The sequence below is a fragment of the Chaetomium tenue genome (assembly GCF_020726465.1).
Source record: "Chaetomium tenue strain MPI-SDFR-AT-0079 chromosome Unknown F5144scaffold_2, whole genome shotgun sequence".
Classification (NCBI taxonomy): domain Eukaryota; kingdom Fungi; phylum Ascomycota; class Sordariomycetes; order Sordariales; family Chaetomiaceae; genus Chaetomium; species Chaetomium tenue.
In genome coordinates, this window is record NW_027117330.1 from 3,782,045 (window position 1) to 3,806,029 (window position 23,985).

Below are 23,985 nucleotides of genomic sequence, written 5' to 3' on the forward strand. Positions count from 1 at the left end.
CTGCTAGGTTAACCATGTGACAATTGGATTCGTGCTCGGCAATTGCAGATCTCTCGAAGGGTACACAGGGACCATCCCTTTCCCATCCTTGCGCCTTCGGGTACATGTCTATTGTCACTCCACTCCGGCTCGCCGGTCAGGTGGGAGCTCCGACGCTGCGGAATATCGTGGACTGTATCCCACCTAAATTTCCCTGACTCGAATTCGGGGTTCAGAGGGCATCTTCGTCTGATCGCCGTACCCTTCCTGCGGCCGCCACAGGGATTTCCTAGCTTCTTCGTTCACCTTCATCGGCATATACAACCCGCACGGGCGTTCTGGATACGACATGCCGGGAGTGGTATAGCGCCACCGTGTCACGGTTGTTGGATATCAACCTTCCGTGTGGCCGGTCTGCCCATTGTTGCATCGGGGATCCCAGCTCAATGGAACCGCCTCCTTTCCACAAACACATGTGATATACCTGTCGATGTATTATCATTCACGTCCCAACTTCCCATGGTGACCGTGGCCCCCTCCGGTTCTTTTTCCATATTTCACCCCTTCGGCCGCAATCGAAATCGTATCGTAGAATCACTTTTGCCATCCATGGATCAGTGGTTCAAGTCCCCCCGTGGGCTGTAAAAGTCTCTTCAAGAGGGCCTCTCTGCCCTTGGCCAGCCACTCAGCATAAGATCAAATGACCCGCCAAACCCTGAGTCCGGGGCAGCTTTGAAGCCAACAATTGTTTATCATCGGATTTTCCGAGTCCATCTATGATACTCCCGAAAATTCCCATCCCATCTACCACCAGATAGATCGTCAATATGGGCTGGACATACAACACCAAAGATCCCGATGCCCCCACAATCGGGCCCATGATCACGGGTGTTGCCACTGCCCTCACCTTCCTCTCGCTCGTCACTGTCTGCCTTCGGACCTATGTCCGAGCGCGCTTGATCAAGGCATTTGGGATTGGTAAACCCCCCCTTCTTTCCGGCGAAATTGAGGCTTACAAGGTGAACAGATGATTGGGTTATTTTGGTGACATGGGTAGGTTCTATCCAACATGAATGGGCAATCCCCGAGTCCTGACAAAAATAGATATGTGCGGCAGGGTTTGCCATTATCAGCATCGTCCGTTAGTAGCAGATCCATGCTGGGATATGCGCCATAAGACTGACTGCCTGTGATAGAGACGAAATGGGGCCTTGGCTTGCTGAATATTAAAGATTTACCACCTGAAGATATCTACAACTTTGGTCTTGTGAGTGAGAGTGTGATGATATATATGCAACTCGATGTACTGACCACACTACAGCTCCAGTACATCGGTGCCCCTTTGTAAGTATCTCAAGCGGTCCCATATCTTCTAGATGGCCGTGGTGGTTAACACCCCCATGCAGTTACATCACCAGCATCCTCGGCTTCAAACTCGCCCTCCTCTTCTCCTACCGCCGCTTCGTCCCCATCGGCGCCTACCGCCTCACGCTGCTCACCGTTATCACAGCCTGTGTGCTGTTCCACCTATCCTTCCTCCTCGTCCAACTTAACCTCTGTCAGCCCGCCCGGAAACAGTGGGATCCGGCAATCACTTACGGCTCATGTCTCCCTGGCGTGCCCTTTTATACCTCCATGGCCTCGATAACAATGGTCTTTGATGTGACAGTGTACGTCCCCTCCCCCTTTCCTACACACCAACCGTGCATCCAACCAACCCACCCAACAAACCCACCCCCTTTTCCCCTTGTCTAACGCAACCCAAAAAAAAAAAACAGCATGCTCCTCCCCTTCCCGCTCCTCCTCAAATCACACATCCAAACCCGCAAAAAGCTCATCCTCCTCGGCCTCTTCGGCCTCGGCATCTTCATCACCGTCATCCAGGTCGTGCGCATCCAGACCGTCGCCCGCCTCGCCGACTACACCGACTCCGCCCCGCTGATCCTGTGGTCCGCCGTCGAGAACAACCTCGGCCTCATCGTCGCCAACGTGCCCACCCTCGCGCCGCTGGTGAAATATTACAGTGAGCGTACCTCGCGGGGGGGCAGCGGCGGCGCTACTGGGGGTGGTGGTGGTGGGAGTGCGGCTGCTGCGCGTCGTCGGGGTCGGGGTCGGGGTCGAGGTGGTGGTGGTAGTAGTGGGGGTGGGACGGCAACGTTGGTAAGTGGGGGAAGAGAGGGGGGGAAGGTGGCCTCGTGGTATGGGGGGTGGCGGTCGCGGGCGAAGGATGGGATGGAGACGTTGGCGAGTAACGCGACTGAGATGGGGAGTTTTGACGAGGAGCGGGCTGGTGGGGGTATTGCTGCTGCTGGGGGTGGTGGTGGTGGTAATGGGGGGAAGAACGGGAGTAAGGATTCCGTGCTGTTAGAGATTTGTAGGGTTGGTGGTGGGAATACCGGGGATATGGATGTGGAGGCGAGCCGTCATGATCGGTGCGCGACGCCGGGGGGCATTACGAAAAAGGTTGATATTGTTATCACGAGGAGTTGAAGGGGGGTAAATAATGGTCAGGGGGGGCCCACTTGGAGTTCGGGGTCAAAACAAAACAGACAAAAACATACAACACCGGGGATTCCCCAGTCGTCACCGACCTGAGTACTGATCCGGCTCTCACAAGTTTATCGAGGGGAGAGCGGACGGGATCCCGAGTTCTCTTGTGGATATGGTCGTATGTGACAGGTGTGTACACAAATGTCGCCTATAAAAGTAGGTTCTGGTACCCCACAGGAGAGTAAAACAACAAAAATACATACAATGGAACATCAAGGATTTGCTCAGAGGGTCGTGGCTACCCCCATATTGGATACCTATTATCATCACCTACATAATTTTAGCCTGGCTCGCCGGCTAGTGAGGGGAACTTCTTACCATAGGATGTATGTCTATTTACATTTATTATCCTGTACCTACTATATCATTTAAGGGCTATCTCTTTGTATAGGTAGAAGAGCACCTAGAGCGAGGAACTCTGCCAGTGGTCCAGCATCCGGCCCAGCGGCTGAGGGGCGGCAATAAGCTTTTGGCAAGCCAGCTAAGCCAACAGGGTCGGATGGGTAAAGGCGGACTTGTCCAGCATGTTGCTAGTCGAGATTGTCGTCATGGTAGGGTATATGGTTGTGAATGAAGTGGTCCGGAGGGCCGTTCGCAACCAGGAGGCTGAACCACACCTTCGTCAGGTTGGGGTAATGAAGGTCAAGGATAAATACGGCCTAGATCTTGCCGTGAACCTTTGACCGTTGCCAGGCTTTATAGGGTAGGCTAGGCGCTCAGGGAAAATCGCTTGGCCATCAGTTCCCAGCCCACCAACCCTGCTTCCTCAGACTGATAACAGGGTTTAAGACGGACGTTATCATGAGACAGACTCCATACCTTGGGATGGACAGTATTATATGTTGGGATGGACAGAATTATACATTAGGAGGGACAGTATTGGCGAGTAAGCAGCAAATTACCTACCTAGGTAGGTACCTATTCGCAACAAAGCCACACATGCTATTATGCAAAATGCAGCACTGGATGTCCGTATCCCAGTCGAATTTAAGATCAACGAGCAATTCCTCGCGATAACTATTCAGGCCGCCGAAATGGGTGCCAGCGAGGTTAGGTGGAAGGGTATTATTATAATTATTATAGTGATTTGCCTTGCAGCCTTGGTAGCCTTCTTGCGCGGTCATCCAACCCACTCCGCCCGCAACTGACTTCGCCCGCAACTGCAACTTCAATTCCATAACAACTGGTCTATAACAACTGGAACCATGGGGCCGGCGGATCACCTAGCCAACCATAAGCCTCCTGAGCCCAGCATTTCAGCAACAACCGGGAGGATCAAGGGCAAGGCGGGCGCAGGATTGCGGAGGATGCCCCAGTCGCCCGAGGAGTGGCTTGAGAGTGCAACCCTCCACGGGTTGGCCGCACGCACCCTCGCCGACCTCTGTCGCCGTGGTATAGTCTTGCTCCCTCCTCTTTCTCTCCCCCTTGGTTGCTTCGTGACTACCTAGTTAGTCAAACTAGGTTCTAGACTCACACCCCTCCTCCGTAGGGGGCTTCTCTGCGTCTACCGTCCCCGCTGATTCGCTCCTCACTATGAGGCCTGTCTGGTCTCCAAGACGGCCACCTGTGGATGCAGCGGAAGCCATATCACAAACCCAGCAATTCTTTACACCACTTCATTTTCAGCAGGCACAGCATATCCTCGAGCATAAGCTGCTAGGCATGGACAAGTTGGAGACGCTCTTCGATCTTATTTGCCCGCTGTCGCCGGACGAGGCTCCCCGTACCCCCAAGAGGATCGCCGGCAGCCTAGGGGACGCTCTCGGTGTATTCGCTTCTCTCGTTAGTTTATACAACCGACTGATGAAACAGGTGGCCGCTACACCTCCACTCGAAGAGACACAGCCAGTGATGGACGCTCCACTGACAAAACGGTTTCGGGATGCCAGGCTCCCCGGCGGTGGTAGCCCCCCCTCTCCGCTAAGTGACATGCTGAATTTGGGCAGAGCGGTTGCGAATCTCAGTTTGCAAACGGGAAAAGAGCCTCAGGAGGGCGTTAAGAGGTTGGCCTCAACCACCGGCCATCCCAACCCCCGTGCCTCACAGGACTTACTCGAGGGAAGCCAAAGCACGATAGGCGGTGGGAGCGAGAGAGAGGCTGCGGGCCCACCCCTCCCGTCGCCTCGGGCACCGCCTGAAACAGTGGTGGTTGTTTACCTTGTCAATTTCCTGGCTGCCATCGCCGTCCAAATCCAACCATTTGGGCGCAAGCCGGTGTGCATAGCCGACGCGTTTGAGCAGAACTTTCGGTTCGGTCCCGTACCAGGTCCGGTGCCGGGTCCAGCGCCAGATTCACTACTAACTTCCACGGCCGCACACCACGAGCAGGAGGGGAAAAACCTCCCAGAGGGGCCGCCGAGCGAAGAGGTGGGCGCCGGAGGACGGCCCTTGCAGCCAGTTGCCTCGTTTCTCGCCCGAGTCGACGGAGGGATACCCTGCTGCAAGCCCCAGGTGGATGGTGAGCTGTTTGTCGCTTTCGAGGTGAAGCGTAGCTATCGAGGCCAGGATGACGTTGAGATCCGGGCACAAGAGACCATGGAACATTGTGCCATCATCTGGGAACGGCATAGTAGGGAACTGGTGGGCTAGCTTCTTTTCCCTTTCCCTTTCCCTTTCCCTTTCCCTTTCCCTTTCCCTTTCCCTTTCCCTTTCCCTTTCCCTTTCCCTTTCCCTTTCCCTTTCCCTTTCCCTTTCCCTTTCCCTTTCCCTCTCTCTCTTTCTCTTTCTCTTTCTCTTTTTATTACGAGGCAGCTGATTCAGGTACTTAAATCGACTACAGCCCCGCAACACAAGCTCAGTCAGTTCCTCCCAACAGCACTACCACACGCTTCTCATCTCTCAGAACGCAACCGAGATCTACTTCAGCCTCAGCACCTACACTAACGCCTACCTCGACTATTTGTTTAGCTCGTCGCCAGACTCCACCAGAGTCATTCCACAAACGACTCCTCTCGATGTAATCCAGCTACTAAAGATTGAGGAGTTCGGCCCGTTCTACATAACGGATAAGAAAGAGCTGCGGCTAGTATCCCAACTAGTATTGGCACTCTTGCTCTGGCAGATGGAAGGCTTCGATGCGAGCAAGCTGGTTGTAAGCGCATTGGGGAGGAGTGCTTATGACGAGGACGGCGAGGGCGGCGGCGAGGGCGGCAAGGGCGGCGGCGAGGGTAGCAGGGGCAGCGACGGCGGCGAGATCGAGTGACAGCTGTTTGGGACTATGTAGTTCTAATAGAACTATAATGATGAGGATGACCGTCCGACCCAATGTATGGTAACTCGTTCTCCGTCCTCAAGTCCCCTCCGAGGACCTTTCGCAGCGAGGTGGGCGTGTAGCGCTGTACCGAAGGTGCCGTCTCCTCCAAAACAGGGCCCCCTTATATAGAAACGGGGTGTGGTTTTTTTCAGGGGGCAGGCTGAACTCGGTAAATACCCGCTGGCGACTTCAACTCAACCAGATGCCGACATTCAACGGTTTAGCAATGAACCAAAAACTGGTTTCGAGAGCCGGTACTCCCATGATAGTTTCATCTCTGCTATGAACCTTTCTAACCACAACCACAAAATCTGCTTTAACTTGCGCCGTATCGGATATCCTAACCACTTACTCAACGCGCAACCAAAAATAAGAAACCGAGCCACCGAACCTCAAGGCATAACCCAAAACGCCTGCCATGCCATGTCCTGTCCCCGATCAACTCAGTTGAGGATATTGTTGCTTTTCCCAAAATACAAAACACTAAGACGTGGTATATGTCGCCACCCATCCCCTCCCTCTTTTTACACTATGCCGAACCTTACCCCCCTTGGGGCGGGTGAGAACGTGGAGTGAGCTACTCCTGCATCGGCGCCACTACCCGCCCCCCGTCCACCAGAATCAGCTCCTCGAGCCTCTTGTTCACGTCGGGCCCGTGCTCTACGCGCTTCCAGGTGGTGATGCGGGCCTCGTTCATGTTGAAGTCGAAGATGCGGATTTTGCGGTAGAAGCCGCCGTAACCCGCGTAGCCGCCAAACCCGACGCCGCCACCGTGGCACATCCAGAGGGCCGGTTTTGCGTCTTCCGTATAAGAGAGGCCGCAGTGTTCGTTTACGTGATCACTGCGGAGTTAAGTTAGTACACCTGCGAAGCTGGGGTGATATACAAAGGGTACGTACTGTCCACAGCTAACCATGGAGATCCCCTCGCCGACGAGTGCATCATAGAACCCTGAGTTATAAGCTGGCGCCGTGCTCGGCTCCTTCCACTCACCCACCAGCGTTAGGTTTGGATACGTGTACTCCGGGATGGGGATGTGGATGAACGCTACGTCCATGTGGTGGTGTGTGTACTCCTTGTGGCTCCTTTTGAGGCCCTGGGCGGTTTTGCGGAACCAGTCGATCTGGTTCTGCTTGATCCAGTCGTATCCCTTAAATTTGCGCTCATTGGGTGAGTACGAGTGTGAGTCGAGCAGGTACACAGTGATAGCCGAGTGGCCTGAGCCGCCGCGCGCCAGAACCTCGACGTAGTAGTTGCCTACCCCATCGATGTCCGCGGGGCCCGCCTTGGAGAGAGAGTAGGGGAGCTTTTCGATGAGTTCCATCTGCAGTGAGCGCGACATGGAGCCCTCGTCATCGTGGTTGCCGAAAATGCAAGCGTAAGGAATCTTGTGCTTGATGAGAATTTGGGCGTATTTGAAGATAGCCTAGTTATGATTAGCACGGTGCCTGGTGCACGGGGCCGAGTATATCTCCGACTCACCGTTTGCGCATCTGGCGCAGTTTCGCCGTTTACCTGGTCCCCGCTGAGCACGACCATATTTGGTTTCTCCTCTTCCAAAATCTTTTCCACGAATTCCAGCGTCCTGGGATCGGCCTCGCACTTCCCCCCATTCCAGTCCTCCGGCACTGCATCCCTGCATTTCCCTACTCCCGTACTCAGATGCAAATCCGCCAGTTGCATGATCTTGAACCGGCCGTTGTCCATAATCTTCGGCGCCGGTTGATAAGGCTCATGTTCAGCGCCGCGCCGAATCGTGACGTGGGCCGGCAAACTTCCCGACCCCCCATCCAGAAGCATCGCCGTCCCTGTTGTGATCTCCCACCCAGGCCGCGCTTCAACCGCATCATCCCCAAACAGCACGTCGACCCCCGTAACGGCGCTCTTGGAATCGCTCACGCCGCGCTTGTTGCTTCGCTTGATCCACAGGCCGCCGTCGCGTAACTCCCATTTTTCCTCCCCGCTGGCATGGTCGCCGTTCTCAGGCGCCCCCCTCGCGACTTTGTTTCCGCTGCTCTTGGCTGCCATGACATCGGGATTTAGGCGGCCGACGCTGACGTCGATGACCACCTTGTCCTCGGGCGTCAGCTCCTCCTCGCGCTTGCGCTGAATGTGTAGGTAGGCGGATGAGAACATGCCGTGCCCCAGGTATAAGTCCTTATCGATGCGGTGCCAGACGGTGGCGTCGAGCTTGCACGACGAGAAGACGTTGAGGGACGAGCATTTCTTCAGGGTGATGTCGGTGACGACGGTGCCGGTGTGGTGGGAGGGTAGGTATCCGTGTATGGAGTGAGGGAGGACACGATAATTGCGGTCGAGGAAAAAGATGACGATGAAGGTGAAGACGGCAGCGGTGGTGGTTTGCACGATGGTGCGGACCTGTACGTCGGGAGAAAGGAGGGATGCTGGTTAGTCTCATACTTCTATCACCAGGGGGAAGGGGGAAGGAGATCGTACAATGCGCCGCGTCATGGTGGACTCGGAGCGGGGGGTAATGGGGCGCGAGAGTCGCCAGGCATTTATCTACCGCTCGCCCTCGTCTAACCGAAGTCGTGCAATTCGGGTGTATGTGTTTGTTGGTGTCGCGTCGTCCGGTCTAGTGGGGTGACTAGCTCTACTCCAAAACCAAAAAAAGCTAGTAGTCGTTCAAGAAAACAAAGGCGTGTTCAACCCGGCTCTGATGAATTATAGGAGGGAGTGGACGAAATCGAAGCTCAAAGCCCATGATCGACCATGTCTCGGACACGGCAGGTGGAATCGGTACCTAGCAGAAAGCAACCCTGCGCTTTCCTTGCTTGGTGAAAAGGGGTGTCGTTCCGCCTGTTTAACACGGCATGTGTGCGTGCGATGGAGAAGGATGCTCTGCGATGGTCCTGTGCAGAGAGATGCTCGGGGACAGGGGTTCGGAGCACTAGAAAGTCTTGCTGTTGCTCCTCGGAGATCGGAGAGGTCTGGCCCGCCAGGCGGCCGCCAATCCGGGGAAGCGACCCCGCCAAGCAAGACCCAAGCCGTTGGAACAAAGCACACCTCCGGGCGGCGTGCATGCCTTCCATGGGGCAAATACACCCGACATATCCGTATCTCGTAATTTGTAAAGTATCTGGCATTTGATGTTTAATCCCGCCACCCGTCCAGCCAACTCATATGGGAGGTCAGCTCCGGATTATCCTCACATGAATGCACATCAGTTGATGCACTTGGCCCCGTTTTGATTTTTGGCCTCGTTGAGTCCCGTTTACTCGCACTCGGATATCTCTCGGGAGCACCTGCCAGAGGATGGAAATATGTGCCCCACTGTAGAAGGGGTAACATGGATCATGAATGCTTCGTACTGATTACTTACCTTACACATTAAGTAAAACTGCACCACCTTCATTTTTTTATTTCCTTCTTTTTTCCTCTTGCCTATTCTCTCCGTTCTCTTTTTCAGAACCTTGTTTCTTCCATCCGAATCCTATGTATAATACGGTGCTCCACAAAAGTCAAGTCTCAAATACACCCGCTTCCTGACCACCGCTCACTAGGCCAATCATATTGCCCTTAATTCGGCGGCGAATCGAGTTAACAAAGGCCCAGGAACCGTACCGTCAGGGTTCTAATGTGACAGGAAAAATTACCCAGGCCCGTCCGTCCAACCCTGCGGGCGGTGCCTGAGCCAATCGATGCCGAGATTTTGTAACATTTATGACTCTGTTTCGAAACTTTTGTCCGTCAACACCAAGGCACCTCGGTACGCATTGAGGTCTTGCGAACGCCTTCCCGGGACAACATGGCGTACAGAGCAAGAGGGGTAAGTCCAACAGTACTCTTTTCTTCCTAACATTTTAGCTAACCCTACCAAGCTCTGCCCCATGAGCAGGCGGGCTATGCGCCCCTCCACCAGTTGGTATCCTGCCACTCAGGCCAGCATACGAACGATCCAGTCATTGAGGCCAGCCCCGACGTTCCGGTGCCTTCATACGCCTACGGCTGCCTTTCCTCAGTCCCAGTGCCTTCGCGCGCAACATCGTGGCTATGCTACGACGACCTCCCACGAAAAACGGACACCCCAAACCCTCACCGAGAAGATCGTTCAACGCTATGCTGTTGGCCTACCCCCAGGCAAAGCTCGTCCGGAGCGGCGACTACATCAGTATTGAGCCAGCTACGATTCTTACCCACGACAACTCGTTCCCAGCCATGACGAACTTCATGTCGATAGGGGCAACTAAAGTCCACCGCCCCAGCCAGCTGGTCATGGCATTGGATCATGATGTCTCCAACAAGAGCGAGGTCAACCTGAAGAAGTACGCGCATATCCAAGACTTCGCTAAGGCTCAAGGGGCAGCATTCTACCCTGCCGGTCACGGAATTGGTCACCAGGTTATGGTCGAGGAGGGTCACGCTTGGCCAGGAACTATGGCGGTTGCCTCGGACAGCCACAGCACCCATTATGGCGGCGTCGGTTGCCTTGGAACCCCCGTTGTACGCACCGACGCCTGCAGTATTTGGGCTACAGGTCGGACATGGTGGAACGCCCCGCCGATTGCGCGTGTCACGCTTACGGGAACGTTGCCAGAGGGTGTGACTGGCAAAGATGTTATCGTGGCTCTGTGCGGCATCTTTAAGAGCGACGTTCTAAACCACGTGGTTGAGTTCACAGGACCCGAAGAGACGATGAAGACCCTACCGGTCGACACTCGCGTAACAATTGCCAACATGTCCTGCGAATGGGGCGCCCTTGCTGGCCTGTTCCCTATCGACCAAACCCTGGAGCGCTGGTTACGGTACAAGGCGACCGAAGCGGCCATGTTTGAAGACCGAACTACACGGGAGCGCATCACGCATGAGACGGTCGACAAGCTCTTCGCTAACCCAGTCACCGCAAACCCGGACGCGGTATACGCCAAGCAGCTCTACCTGAACCTCTCTACCCTCTCACCATACGTTTCTGGCCCAGATACGGTTAAAGTGGCAACGCCTCTCCACGAATTGGCGCCGCAGAAGATCAAGGTCGATCGCGCGTATATTGTGTCCTGCACCAACAGCCGAGCCTCCGACATCAGGGCTGCCGCCAAGGTTTTCAGAGACGCCGCCGACGCCAACGGGGGCGTTGTCCCCAAGATCGCCGACACCGTCAAGCTCTACGTCGCCGCGGCTTCAGCGGCAGAACAGGAGGCCGCCGAGGCCACGGGCGACTGGCAGATCTTGGTCGAGGCTGGGGCCCAGCCCCTGATGGCCGGCTGCGGGCCATGTATCGGCCTCGGCACGGGGCTGCTTGAGCCCGGCGAGGTCGGCATCAGCGCCAGCAACCGCAACTTCAAGGGGCGCATGGGATCGCGCGACGCAAAAGCCTACCTCGCAAGTCCCGAGGTTGTGGCCGCCAGCGCCCTCAGCGGCATCATCACAGGCCCGGGCATCTACCAGGTCCCCGAGGACTGGACCGGCGTTGACGCAGGATACGGCATGGGCCTCCCGCCCACCACCGAGACCGAGCTCTCCGGCCTCGTCCAGCAACTCGACTCCTTCATCGACCGAGTCGAATCCGCCGTAACACCCGCCGAGGACAACAACAACAACAACAACACCACCGAAATCCTCCCCGGCTTCCCCTCCCGCATCAGCGGCGAGATCATCTTCTGCGACGCCGACAACCTCGACACGGACGCCATCTACCCCGGCAAACTGACCTACCAAGACAACGTCTCACGCGCCGACATGGCCCGCGCCTGCTTCTCCAACTACGACCCTACCTTCAACAGCATCGCCAAACCCAACGACATCATCGTGTCGGGCTTCAACTTCGGCTGCGGCTCGTCGCGCGAGCAGAGCGCCACCGCCATCCTCGCCCGCGACATCCCCCTCGTCGTCGCCGCCAGTTTTGGCAATGTCTTCTCGCGCAATAGCATCAACAACGCCCTGATGGGGCTCGAGATCCCGCGCCTGGTCGAGCGGCTGCGCGCGCGCTTCCCGGCGGCGGCTGGGGGCGGTGGTGCCGAAGGGCGTGTTCTCACGCGGCGGACGGGGTGGACGCTGACGTGGGATGTGCGGCGGAGTCGGGTCGAGGTGACGGAGGGTGCGGGCGGGGAGACGTGGACGGAGAAGGTGGGGGAGCTGCCGGCGAATGTGCAGGAGATTATTGCGGCTGGGGGGTTGGAGGCTTGGGTTAAGGCTGAGTTGGCTAAGGCGGCGTGATTTGGTTGGTCGTTGGATACGGATACCCTGGGGGAAAGGAATGATGTGTGGAATATCTACTTGAGCAGGTCCAGATAAAACTTTGCTCATCTCATGTATATACAGGTCGGCGGAATGCTCCCCGAAACGTTGAATAGAAGCATATAGAATCAACATGTCAACAAAGACAAACCCTTATATCATTTTATCTTCACCGAAATCATCACGTTCCAAGCCTCGCCCATTGATAAAACTTCAACATCTCATATTCATCATTCACTCATACTATGTACGTTTCCATCCTCCCATCCCATCTCATAAAGCCCAGCTGGAAAATGACCGGTGGGGGGGTATCTCACGGATGCTCGCTCGCTCGCTCGCCAACAAGAACAAGTAAACCAAAAAAAAGAACCAAAAAAGTATGGACCAAAGAAGCCAACGCCACATCATCTCGTCCCAAGCATCTCCTCGCGGAAGAAGGGATATCCAAAAAAAACCCCAATTCCCAAACCGGGAAAAAAAAACTGTCCAAAATCCAAACCATTGCAGCCAGCCAGCGGGTCCCTGTCGTGGTAGGTGGCGTTATTATTAAGTGTGTGTCCTCCCCAGGATGACCATCGAAAAGAACCGAAGAAGAAATATGTATGCCGAAAAAAAGAATTAGAATCCGTCCCGCTTTCGTTCCTGTCGATTGAGGGTTGGTAGAAGAATAAGAAGGAGAAATAGTTAAGACGGCTGCCTGAAGCCGCCCTCGCACCAATACCGGCTCGCGCCTTGGTGGTGAATGCGATGGTCGTGAAGAGTGGTGTATGTATGGGTGGATGATACCCTCGGGCTCGCGCCCTCTTGGTCTTTTGTATGCGCCATGTTGTTGTATGTTGTTGTATGTCATCCTCGTATGTCGTGTTGTTTGCACAACTCCTTCTTCCGTCCATTCCATCAAACAATGTCGAGAGCAAAAAAAGAACACCACCACCAAACCGAAGCGAGCCCTCAAATACTCGCCACCCTCGCCCTCCCATCGGGCACCCTCGCGTGGCAGACCATCAGCTTCAGGCTGGTCCCCCACTCCTGACACTCGGCGAGCAGCGCCTTGTCGCGCCAGATGCTGCCCTTCGACGACGGGCCAATCCCCGGCCCCGCCGCGCTCTCGTAGCACCGACTGTACCACCACCGCCCAACCCTCGCCACGGACTGCGCGATGCTCTCGTCCGCGACGGGGCCCTCGTCGGCAATCATCTCCGGCAGGCTGCGCTCGTCTTTTTTGTGCTTGGTCCCGGGCGCAGCGCCGCCCGTCGAGCGCCTCTTCCCGCCGCTGCCTCCGGTTTCGTTGCCGCTGCTGCGTGGAGATCGGGCGACATTGCTAGCAATGGGGACGCCGACGCGGCAGGTCTTGACGTCGGTGAATCCTCGTCGGCCAATCAGACGGAGGATCAGGTCCGAGGCCGACGCGAGGCTGGTGTCGGGGGCTTGGGCGTGGATGCGTTCCTTGAGGCGGCGGACTGTGCGGCGGCAGCGGTTGCCCATGTTGTTCAGGTCGACATCGAGGATTGACAGTTCGATGTAGCCACCAGGCTTCAGCACCCGACGAGCCTCGGAAATGAGGTTGCGGTAGTGTCCTTCGGGAGCGGCCGAGGGGAAACGGACGACGACCGCGGTGAAGCTCTGCGCGCCGAAGGGAAACTTTGCCGTGTTGGACGAGTACTGAACCTGGTGATGGTTAGGAGGGCTGAGCGGGAAGGAAGATTCGTTTTGGTACTCGGTCGGGAGAGGAGCACGGGGCGAGAGGTTAAAAAACGTAGCGGCCGGGTATGTCTCGGCCGCGTAGAACGACCAGTCGTCGTTACCGAGGCCGTCAACAACGAGGATCGAGGGGCGCTTGAGCGAGCCGACCTCGGCAACCAGCTCGTCCCGAACGGGGCTGAAGAGAACATGGCCAAAGGTAAGCCATTTGCTGACAGTCATGGAGCCGACTCGTAGATTGACCTGCGATAGGGGAGAGTTGTCTTCTGAGCACTGAGTACTGCTGCTGGCGTTCGACCGTCGCACTTGGAGGGCAGAAGAACAGCTATCCCGTTGCGCGGATGGCGCATCTTCCTTCGGATTTCCCGGAGTCGCGCGGTTAACCTCGTCATCTTGGCTGTATGGCGTATCGGGGACGACAATCGAGTTTACCGGCGTGGGTTCGTAGTCGAGCATCCGCTTGACTTCCAAAGCAACATCCGAGCCTCGGACGCTCAACGACGTGTGTTCCATCCCCGCTCGCAACGCCTGGACCAAGCTCGGTAGGGGCGGCGGGCTAAGCGTAGGTGATTCCAACGCCGGCTCGATCCATTTCTTGTGCGTAGACCCATCGAGCCGCAACGGCTTTGGCCAGGATTGCCCTTGTAGGTTTGACAGCTTGATTGTTTCCTCCCCAAGCAGGTCGTTGTACTCGTCCCAAATTTCGTCTTCGGCAAGCGGGGCACAGGGTGACGGCACTACAGCGGTAGCATCGGCAAAGGTCATGAGTCCACCGGAGCTGCTGGACGATGTTGTCATAGTGCATTGTGAGTCCTTGCGGGGCGAGAACGAGAGGAATTCTTGCCCAGGCTGGCTGGAGGCTGGTGGGAGCAACCTTGGCACACCATAAATTAGAGCCGAGATATTGGAGTTGTTTTCCGCCATTGGGTCATCGTGAGAAGCCTCTGGAGTGGAAGGCTTGGGCGGGCTCGGCCCCTTCGCGACCGAATCCTGGTCCTGGGGTTTAAGGACGACGGGAGGCACCTGGACGCTCAGCCGGTGAAAAGGCCTCGAGAAGCTTTTCGGTGAGGTTTGCTCGGCCCTCGCACTTATCACCTTGGGAATGCGGCCGACTTGAGGGAGTCTGCTCGGCCGAATCGGGGCATGGGGTGCAGGCGGCTGAGCTGGCGTCGGCTCGACTTTTGACCGAGGAGAGACGGGCAAGGCAGTCTGGCTTGTGAAAGCTCTCTTCGTATTCAAGGGGCGTTGGACCTCGGGTTGCTGGGGTGTTGGCTCGCTTGGTGGTGACTGACTTGTAATGGACGGTCTTCTGCTTGATGGGTCTTCCATTTTGGGAAATTCAGGGGTCGTAGTAGGGATACCCCTAGCTTCGCGGAGCACTTCTTCCAGGTCAACCGGGTCAGAATCATCTTGCTCTGATGAGTCAATCATAGTGTAAAACGCCACCGGCTTGCTCTGGACTACTTGGACCGTGGCAGCCACCGTCTTGGCTGTATCCGTTGTTTTCTCCACGGGTGCCTGGCTGTGCGAGCGACCGAAGAAGTTCCACTTGCGCGGGGAGCGAGCTCGCCTTATCAGCTTCTTCGGTCCCGAGGTGGCCGCCGGGTTAGCCGGCTCCTTGGTTGCTACGGCCGGTTCAGCTGAAGGGTCGAAGACAGAGTCATCGGACATGATGCTAGCGTCCAGGCTACCCATCGCGGGCGACACAGCCTGGGGTCGGGTGATGATTGGCTTGGGTAATTTTGCGGGTTCCTGTTCGCCAGCCTTAAGCCGCTGCATGGATCTCCTGAGGGCTAGGGTCGGCTTCATGGTGACGGCCTCGGAATCACTGCTCTCAGACGGGCGCCTCCTGTTCAGCGAAGGTGTCTGCGAAGCGTTGCGCGGGAAAGGAGACGGCCACAGGGTTTTGCGGGGGACTTCGCGAGACGAAGAGAGCGAAACTTGGGAGCTGTTTCGGGATTCGATGCTGGGCCGTCTGAATGTTGAGCTCTGGTTGCTTTCAACGCGGGTTAGTTCCGAGCTGGCGTTTTTGTTCTCGATTATTTCGCCACCAGCAATGACGACCGGAGCCATCCTTTCCAGTAGGAACGAGTCGCGGGATAGGCTGCTCAGGCTCTCCTGCGAGGACATAGTCCCCGGGATAGCCCGTGCCGTGTTCGTGAGGCTGTTGCTTCTCCGGCGCACTGAGCCCAGCTTTCCGTAACCCTCGTGGCCCGTTCCAGCTGCTGGCCCTTTTCTCGCAGGTTTGTCCTTTTTATCTTGTTGGCTTGGGTCGGGAACTGTTTTCGTGCGTCGGCCAAAGATGGGAAACCGGGTCTTAAAGGTCGACGACACGCTAGGGCTTGGCGTTCGTGTCGGCCTCGCCGGTTCTTGTTTGGATGTCCCTACAACATCACGAGAGGCAGCAGGGTTGGGGGTCGGCGTAGGCTCCCTAGTTGGGGGCCGTCGAGATAGGTAGCTTGGTCGTTCCGGGGCAGCCGTTGAGACGATCGGCCGGTTGGCCGGGCCTGGGACCAGATGGCCACTCTGCCGTCTTTCAGAGAGGGAGGTCGAGGACAGATTGCTGTGAATGACAGGGATGGTTTGCCCACTCTGAGATTGTAGGTCGGCAGTCCCATCGCGGCTGGGCCGCCGAGGCGGCGCGAGTTTAGACGAACCGGTGGGCGGCGTAGGTTGCACAAGCCGAGGACGGGAGAACGAGGTGGGTTTCACGGTGGGCGGCGATGCGGCCTGTGTTGGGGGAGCCTTACGGGAGGCTTTTGGCGCAACCACTTCATCTCGGCTTTCCTTGGGATTGTGTGACGACTTCCTTGGTGGTGGGCTTGGCGCACGATGCGATGATCCCTTGCTTTTCTTCTTGTCTTTCGCGTTGACGCCAGCGCGGACAGTGGAATTGGAAGATGACGAGGTCGACAACTCCCTAACAATTGCCAAACCCTGGGGGTCGGTGGCTGCAGGGCCGGCATCATTTGATATGCTCTCAGCTCTTCTTCGGGTGACGGGAGGTCGCCTTGTTCCAGGCGGAGGTATCCGAATTGGGGCGACCAAGCCCGGGGACTGTGACGACATGGAGGTGGGCGTGGTGTCACGGCTATATGGCCCCGGCCCCGGCGACTCCGACCATCTCGTGGATGGACTGCCGCTGAAGGCACTAACCTGGCTGCTCGTTCCGGAGAAAAGGGGCGTGGGGGGTGGAAGGTCGTGGGTCGCAAGGCGGTATGGTAGGTTCGAACCCGGGCTCTCAGATCGAGGTGGTAACTGCACATCTCGATACCTATCCAGTTCGGGATATATTGTCACTGTTTGCGCCTTGGTCATCGGGATCTCGATCTGCTGAGCAAGCCGGATTTCCATAGGGCTCTGGGTCAGCTCGCGGTCGAGGTGGAAGGGGTCCAGAGGTGTTTGACAACGGGGGTATGAGTCGGAGGAGGTGGTTCCAGTCGAGTCATTCCGCGATTCGCTATGGGTGTTGGCCGTGTCCTGCGATAATCCTGAACGTTTGCGGCGGAGAATGTTCCGGGGCTTCAGGCTTGGGGCCGGAAGCCTGCTCGGAGCCGGGGCCATCGAAGATGACCCATGTGAATTCCCCACCACCACACTGCTGACACTCCCGACAGAGCTCCGAACCCGGGATGGTTGCGCTGCTGAGCGTGCTTGTTCTGGTTGGCCATCAGAAGGCCGGCGATGGTGAGTCTGTGGCAGTCGGCTGGACGGGTTCGGTTGCGGAATCGTCCTCGAAGGTTGGTGACTCGGTTCGGCCGCCCTCTTGGTCTTCCACCCGGGTCTCAATTTCGTTTCTTCTTGCGGAGGTTCCGCTCCGGCCCGTGTATCCCTGGGCCTGCTGATACCCGACCAGCCAAACGACTGTCCTCCTGGCCTCCTGGAAGCCATTGCTATTTGTATTCTCTTGAAGGACCCTGGACGTCTCGACCATAATCACCCAGCTTCAATGACCCATGACCATCGGAGGCAATGTATGAATTAACACAGGCGATTTCGGTTACTGGAGTAGACGTTAGTGGAAGAGGCTAGGTTAGTGGCGAATGAGGAGGGCAACCTCGAGCCACACTGCGCGAGACTGTGGTCTATTCTATGGCCGGGTGGTTGGCAGACGGAAACCCGTTACGGCGTGCCTCGGTGGTTGTGTATGGGCCGCAAACGTGACCCAGGTCGAGAGGCGAAGTTGAAGGTCAGAGTTATTAGTTTGGCCTGTCCTGCGGCCTAATGGTCCAGCCGTGGGAGTGGATGATTATTGTTTCCCTTCAGACCCCAGGGGAAAACAAGAAGACCCCGGTGAGCCGGGGAGAAGGAAGTATCCGAGGGAGGGGGGGGAGAAAAGATCAAGAATCCAAAACAGGAGGGAAAAAACACAAAAAGTGACGAGTCTCCAGGACCCCAGTTCAGTTATCAATCGAAACCCTAAAAGGCCAAGAGGCCCGCCGGGAGGGGTGGAGGGGTTGCGAACGGGAGGGTGTGTGGTGCAAAGATCACACCCGCGGGAAACAAGGTGGGGGGCGGCGGCAGGAAGCGCTGGCGCCGTCGTGGGTCTTTGCTCGGATCTGGCCTCCCCTGCGATGTACCGCCCAGCAGTGAGATATGGTTGAAAAGTAAGCAGAATGTGGAGGTCGTGGAACGGTTGGCAGGCAAAGTGAGGCGCAGGGGAATTTGCCTCCTGATATTGGTATTAAGAAGCGGAGAGAACGTGGGAGGGAATAGGGAGAGAGGGCACCCGTTCATGTGAAAGACTTGGGAGAAGTAACAATATATTAATGAGGCGGCGAGAAGATACCTCGACGTTTTTTCCCTGTCTCCCAACAACCGAGGAGGGACACGACAAGGGGACGAACACCCCCCTGCCAACGAAGAAGCCCAATTGAAAAATTGCATGTACACCTTGTAACTCGATCCCAACATCATTCGGTTGGCCTAAGTGGGTGGCGTAGTCATCTCGCCCGAGGCCGCGCTGGCCAGAAAGAGAAGACGTTGGCAAAGTCATGTGGGCCCTGGTGCAAAAGAACAGGGGAGGGAGACGCAGGTCGATTGGGCGGGAAGATGCAGGTGGGGGATTCGGACAGGCACGCCAACCACTGACTCATCCACGGGAAACGCTATGCGGGAAGGCGAGACAGCGGTGGAAAGCCAGTCGCAGGCGAGGCGAGCCATGCAATGCAGTGCAAGCATGGAATGCAGGAAGCTGCGAGGATGGATTCGAGGCAGCCCGCGGCAGGAGCGAAGCAGGACAAGCCAGAGCGACCAGAGCGGTGCGAATGGAAGTGGAGCAATCGGTACACGCGCGGTGGGGCCCGGGAACAGGGCGGAAGACAGCTCCCCACTTTCCTCCTGCCGGTCGGCGTTCATCAAGCCCTCAGGCCCTGTCGCTTCCCTGCCAGGGCGGCTGCTCCACAAGACATTACTGGCGCTGCGCCGCCATGCGCGCAAGACAGCCCTGGATGCTGCAGGAGGGACATGCCCTATGAGGGCCCAAAAAGCACTTTTTGAGGTGTCATTGGGCAGCAGACCCTCGACGCCCAGCGGGACACTTTCTGAATTTGGTGCCTTCAGGATGAAGACATCATCCACTATCTCGCTCTGATTTCCGGTGTCCGTCGGTGGCTCGTGGATCTCCAATATGGCTCAAGGTGAGAGAGACCAACAAGGTGAGAGAGACCAACAAACGGCGGAAGCGATGCCCTTAATGGCTCCCGCTATATGATGAACCAGGGGCCGGCTTGGAAAAGCGGTTGGAAACGGAATGCCTTCTCGCCACTCGTGCCGGGTAGGGGCGGCGCCAACGGGCAAGTCGAACGGCGGCAGTGGGGTGTGTCTCGGGTACTCTGATTGCGGGCCCGGAGCCCAAAGGCCGTTTGCTCTAGTTTAGTTAGGTAGTTTTGACCTCCTCATCGACCTCTCCAGGTCGGGCCTTTCGGCGTACGACAGATCATCTTCATGAAGGTTGACATGATCCAATGACAGGGTTCGGGACTTTTGCTTGAATCCTCCATTTGTCTCAGGCGGGCATGGTGGGCAAGTCTCGCTGCAGCGTATCGACTCGTCACGATTGACCCATGGCGGCGATCCCCCGGAAGCTAAGGTCGCTTTGGGAAAGTCCCTCTATCAAGTGTGGGGATCCACGAGGCCGAGACGTCGAAACTCCAAAAAAGACACGCCATCAACGGCGTACTCGGCCGACCAGTTCATCGTTCCTGTATGAGTGAGCTCGAGTCTGGAGCCGTGCCTCTCCTAAATCACAATTGAACTCTCATCACCTTTTTGGTCGAGCAAAGACGACAACGGGAGTTGGAGACTTCCGGGGGTTCCAGCTCCGTCCTCGGCGGATTCTGAGCGGGATTCTTCTTTGGGGAAACACAACATGATAACCCCCTTCTTCTCTCTCAGAGTCGTAAACCCACCCAACCGACCAACAAGGTGCTCAGGTTGAACAGCCGCCTCTGCTGCTGGTTGATTTGTCGGCCGAAGCATGGTTGCCCCGCGGCGGCTGGCCAGAAGTCGTTTGTATTTTTTGATTGGTCAAAATATTAGCATTTCTGGCCAACCAACGGCGTTTCTCATCGCAAGCGATTAGAGAAACCCCTGATTTATCTCAACGCAGACTCCTTTTCAAGCTGGATTCGGCAGTCTGCATAAGATCAAAATCGTGTTCTTCCACCTGAGCCTACTAGAAATCGCCTTTCCCGGGATATTGGACACCATCTCGTGGTCGTTTTGATCTTGCTGCATGCATGCATGTCTCACTCTGGCATGCGAACCATCTGCAGGATTGCGCGCTGTGTGCGAACGGAGGGTGTACCGCCCTGCTCTGGATCTGGCTGACGAGGGTGATCGACAACCGTGGAGCTAGATGGAGCTAGATGGAGCAAGATGGAGCAAGATGGATGAGCCGCACTGCGAGCGGGGTTGCTGGCGCCAATGTGGTTGATCGGCGACAAGTTCGGTCTACCTGCAGGTCCGCGTCTCTGCAGAGAGAAAACTTGGATATCTGACAAAAGCTGTGCAACGCAACGCGGTCTGAAAGGATCACCAAAACCTCGGCGTGCTCGGGAGCTGAAAGGGGATGAGTTGGCGTTGCGTTGTCGGGACCACGAGGGCACGAGGGCGTCGTTGTGAGCCTACTGAGCACAGGGCAAGGCGGATTCAATCAGCACGTTGCAAAATAGGTTGGATCGAGCGACGTGCTGCCGGGTCGGCCGACGGTGAGCGACTCCGATGGACTGGATTCCTGCAGGACCGACCGGCTTGTTGGGTCGTTCAATTGTGGCGAGTGCGTTACCGAGGAACCAAGGCCGTTGGAATTGGAACGTCCAACACCAACAGGAGTTCGCGAATCTCTGCAGGCTCCGCCACAGCCCAGGTCTCCGGGTTCGGTCGCAAACCCTGGCAGCGCTGAGGCTGGTGACGTGGCACAAATAAACCAGCATATCGTCAGTGGCTGCCTCTTGAAAATTTGCCATCTTGGGAGCCAGATAGGCGGTCAACCCAGGTTGATGATGCAGTGATGCATCAACATCAAGTTTGGAGCTCGGATATTGAAACTTGCCGTGACACAGAGCAGGACGAAGTTGATGGCGGCTCGAAAAGTGGCGTCTCTTGGCTTGGCCGTGAGATCGCCTCAGTACCCTTGTCTCAAACCATGTCCCTGTCAGAGCCCCGCGTTCCCGCCAAGCGCAAAATGACAGGGAGCCATCCCGGCCAAGCAGGGGTTGTACAGCTCTCATTGGCTAAGGTTGCGAGCAGCGGCGGGCAGGATCTGATTTTCTTGGAGTCCTCTTCAACAACAAAACGTGATTGCGAGAGGGTGTGCAGCAATCACGAATCTTTGACCTCTTTGAGGCACGGATCACGCCGGTATCGCCGGGATCGAATTTGGTGTCGAGAAGTCAACAGTCAACATCGGCGGGATACTCCTCTCATCGATGCAACCCACCGCCACTAGTTAACAGCCAACAAACAGTCAATGAGACGACACCAGAGGATAATCGACCATTTGTCACCCTGCATCACATCGACAATCCCATTCATCAATCTCCAATGTGGCGTCTTTACCGACCATTTCAACGACACTCTGACACCCTCGATCTGCGCGAGCTCAGCCAAACACACCCATTCTTGCCATTCCCCTTTTTGATGACCCCAGGTTGAGCCGTCCTGCTGATGGGATTTCTCACGTGTGCCGTTCTTATCCGCGCTTAGCAAAACCCCTGCCTTCGTCACGCCTCGCCTTTTTGCAACTCGTCCCAATGCAGAACTCGTCCCCCTAGGCTTGACGATGTCTCACCCTGTAAGGCTCGGCTATTCCTGCTGAAAGGTTTTATTCCTCTCAGGGAAAGACGCCATCACGGTTAGCCAGGGATGGCAGTATTTGAATCCGTCCCTTCGACCCCTACTCCTTGTTTCTGTCTTCCTTCCCCGCGAATGAGCAACGGCTACCCATGTCTTCGTCTTGTGATTAGCATGGCGTAAGACGACGCCCCGTCCCGTCGAGGACCAGTGATTCTTCATGGTCCGTCCCGCCCAGTGTCCGGCCAGCATAGACACGGCAAACCAGCTCACGGCCAGACATTCCCCCCCGTGACCTCCGGGGTTTCCTTGTTCCCGTCTTCCGTCAGACGAACTCCTTACCCGACCGGATGGGGGAAGTCAAGTGACTTCAGGTGCATGCAGGACCGCGGCGTGCCGTGACCTATGGTTGCTCTCAACGACACACCCACATCCATTTCAGCCAGGAGAGTATAATAAATAAGACTCTGGGAGAAAAGAGGTTTGACTGGCCCGTCATATCTGCCGTCGCAACCCTCATGGTAGTGCAAGTCTTCCAATAACGAGGGTACAGAAACCGAAGAGTGGCATTCGAGGCAACACTCTCTTTTCCATGTCCCAGCCAACACACCAGGGCCACCACACTTCGTCTTTAGCGTCACTGGCTCAGCTGCATGCTTAGCCATTCACTGTTGAAGAAACGTACCTAGCGGAGATGCAGCTCCGATCCTTCTGCGAGTCATGTCAGACTAAGACGGATGCGCTTCATTCTGCTGCAAGTGATAGCTCATCTCATGCATTCGAGTCAGGGACGCTCACGTCGCGACTGGTGTGATGAATCTCGGTTGCCCCTCTCACTTCACTTTTAGACTATGCATCACGCTAGTATTGTTTGGAGCAGTGATAAACGAGCGAGAGTCCATCAAATACCTCGCTATTCTTAGCAGGTCTCGCCTTCTTTCAACATCCGTTTTGCCAAAGACCATAGCAGTGACCCGACTCAAGCACCATGAGAAATAATAGGTACAATGAAAAAAACAAGGACTTGAACAGTGGCGCGAGTAAGACCACCACACTGAAATTCAGGCACGTTATTGCTTCACCCAGTCACTACATAGGTTGACCCCGAGGCCTTCAATATCACCGGCCACGGCATGAGTCTCCGTATACCCCTTCCGTTCCGCTCATATTTTGTGCGCATGCACCCAACCAAGAACTCAGCTGCTACTAGTTATATTGAGGGGGATTTACAGACCCGTATGTGTATCGTATTTGCCCTTTTGGAGATAGCTAAGTCGTAAGCAGTCCAGTCTAGAGCTCCGTAATGCTTCCAACCTCGTGACAGCTTCATCGACACGCCGAAAAATTTCCAACATTAGGTTGAGCTTTAGGTTATACATAGGGGACTAGGTCTAGGCCTTGATCCGTTGTACAATCGTGGTTCAGATACTCGCTCCAAGCCACATCTCAGATAGCCGAACGGCTCCCTCGCACGGTGTCAAATTTTGATTTCTAGCGTTGGTTACAGAACACAAGATCCCGAATTTCCTCCTTGCCTCGTCTACAACATGATCGAAAAAGAAACCAAATAAAAAAGGGTTAAAAACAGCAAAAGCTCACCGACTAACCCCCCTTCTCGGCCAGTCGAGACTGGTTCAGGGGGGTAGCCGGTTACGAAACCCCGGTGGGTTTGCTCCGAAAACCCCGAGCAGCCAGGATTCGAACCCACAACCTTCCCGTAGGAGAGGGAGGGGTTGAACTGCTGCCCGGGGTTTCGAGGACCACCGCCAGTTACCATTTGGCCAACCGTCGAGTGGGCGGTGGCCCTCGTTGCAAATCAGCAACGCGGATCTGATACATATAGCGCGGTAGGTAGGTAGGTAGGTACGAACTGGTGCGCTCTCCCCTTTACCCTCACTAGGTACCTACTTTGCGATGTAAACAAATGGAGTTGTGACGAGGTGGTTGAGCATTTAGACTCGCCCATTCCACCACCCCATTTCATCACACGGAAAAGCATCGAGAACTCGGCT

At 56.1% G+C, this 23,985-nt stretch overlaps 6 protein-coding genes across 6 annotated transcripts; 3 read left to right on the forward strand and 3 right to left on the reverse strand.

Moving 5' to 3' along the window:
- The first annotated feature begins 644 nt into the window (after positions 1-644).
- Positions 645-2,570, forward strand: F5144DRAFT_131733 (uncharacterized protein). Its single transcript, XM_066782303.1, has 7 exons — positions 645-957; positions 1,007-1,032; positions 1,084-1,120; positions 1,176-1,246; positions 1,301-1,323; positions 1,386-1,649; positions 1,758-2,570. The coding sequence occupies exons 1-7, from the start codon at positions 807-809 to the stop codon at positions 2,467-2,469; spliced, it is 1,284 nt and encodes a 427-aa protein (XP_066646958.1). The 5' UTR covers positions 645-806; the 3' UTR covers positions 2,470-2,570.
- A 921-nt stretch (positions 2,571-3,491) lies between these two features.
- Positions 3,492-5,894, forward strand: F5144DRAFT_131729 (uncharacterized protein). The gene is made up of 3 exons (XM_066782302.1): positions 3,492-3,921; positions 4,019-5,109; positions 5,309-5,894. Exons 1-3 carry the CDS (start codon positions 3,735-3,737, stop codon positions 5,729-5,731), a joined length of 1,701 nt encoding a protein of 566 aa, XP_066646959.1. The 5' UTR covers positions 3,492-3,734; the 3' UTR covers positions 5,732-5,894.
- A 127-nt stretch (positions 5,895-6,021) lies between these two features.
- On the reverse strand, positions 6,022-8,707 carry F5144DRAFT_506641 (Metallo-dependent phosphatase-like protein). The gene is made up of 4 exons (XM_066786475.1): positions 8,240-8,707; positions 7,265-8,161; positions 6,682-7,208; positions 6,022-6,624 (listed from the first exon to the last, which is right to left on the reverse strand). Exons 1-4 carry the CDS (start codon positions 8,252-8,254, stop codon positions 6,360-6,362), a joined length of 1,704 nt encoding a protein of 567 aa, XP_066646960.1. The 5' UTR covers positions 8,255-8,707; the 3' UTR covers positions 6,022-6,359.
- A 734-nt stretch (positions 8,708-9,441) lies between these two features.
- On the forward strand, positions 9,442-12,089 carry F5144DRAFT_132160 (homoaconitase). The gene is made up of 2 exons (XM_066782305.1): positions 9,442-9,572; positions 9,625-12,089. Exon 2 carries the CDS (start codon positions 9,797-9,799, stop codon positions 11,954-11,956), a length of 2,160 nt encoding a protein of 719 aa, XP_066646961.1. The 5' UTR covers positions 9,442-9,572; positions 9,625-9,796; the 3' UTR covers positions 11,957-12,089.
- Positions 12,090-12,739: 650 nt separating this feature from the next.
- On the reverse strand, positions 12,740-17,833 carry F5144DRAFT_132162 (uncharacterized protein). Its single transcript, XM_066782306.1, has one exon. The coding sequence runs from the start codon at positions 17,567-17,569 to the stop codon at positions 12,929-12,931; it is 4,641 nt and encodes a 1,546-aa protein (XP_066646962.1). The 5' UTR covers positions 17,570-17,833; the 3' UTR covers positions 12,740-12,928.
- Positions 17,834-18,692, reverse strand: F5144DRAFT_132163 (uncharacterized protein). Its single transcript, XM_066782307.1, has one exon. The coding sequence runs from the start codon at positions 18,593-18,595 to the stop codon at positions 18,098-18,100; it is 498 nt and encodes a 165-aa protein (XP_066646963.1). The 5' UTR covers positions 18,596-18,692; the 3' UTR covers positions 17,834-18,097.
- Positions 18,693-23,985: the final 5,293 nt, after the last annotated feature.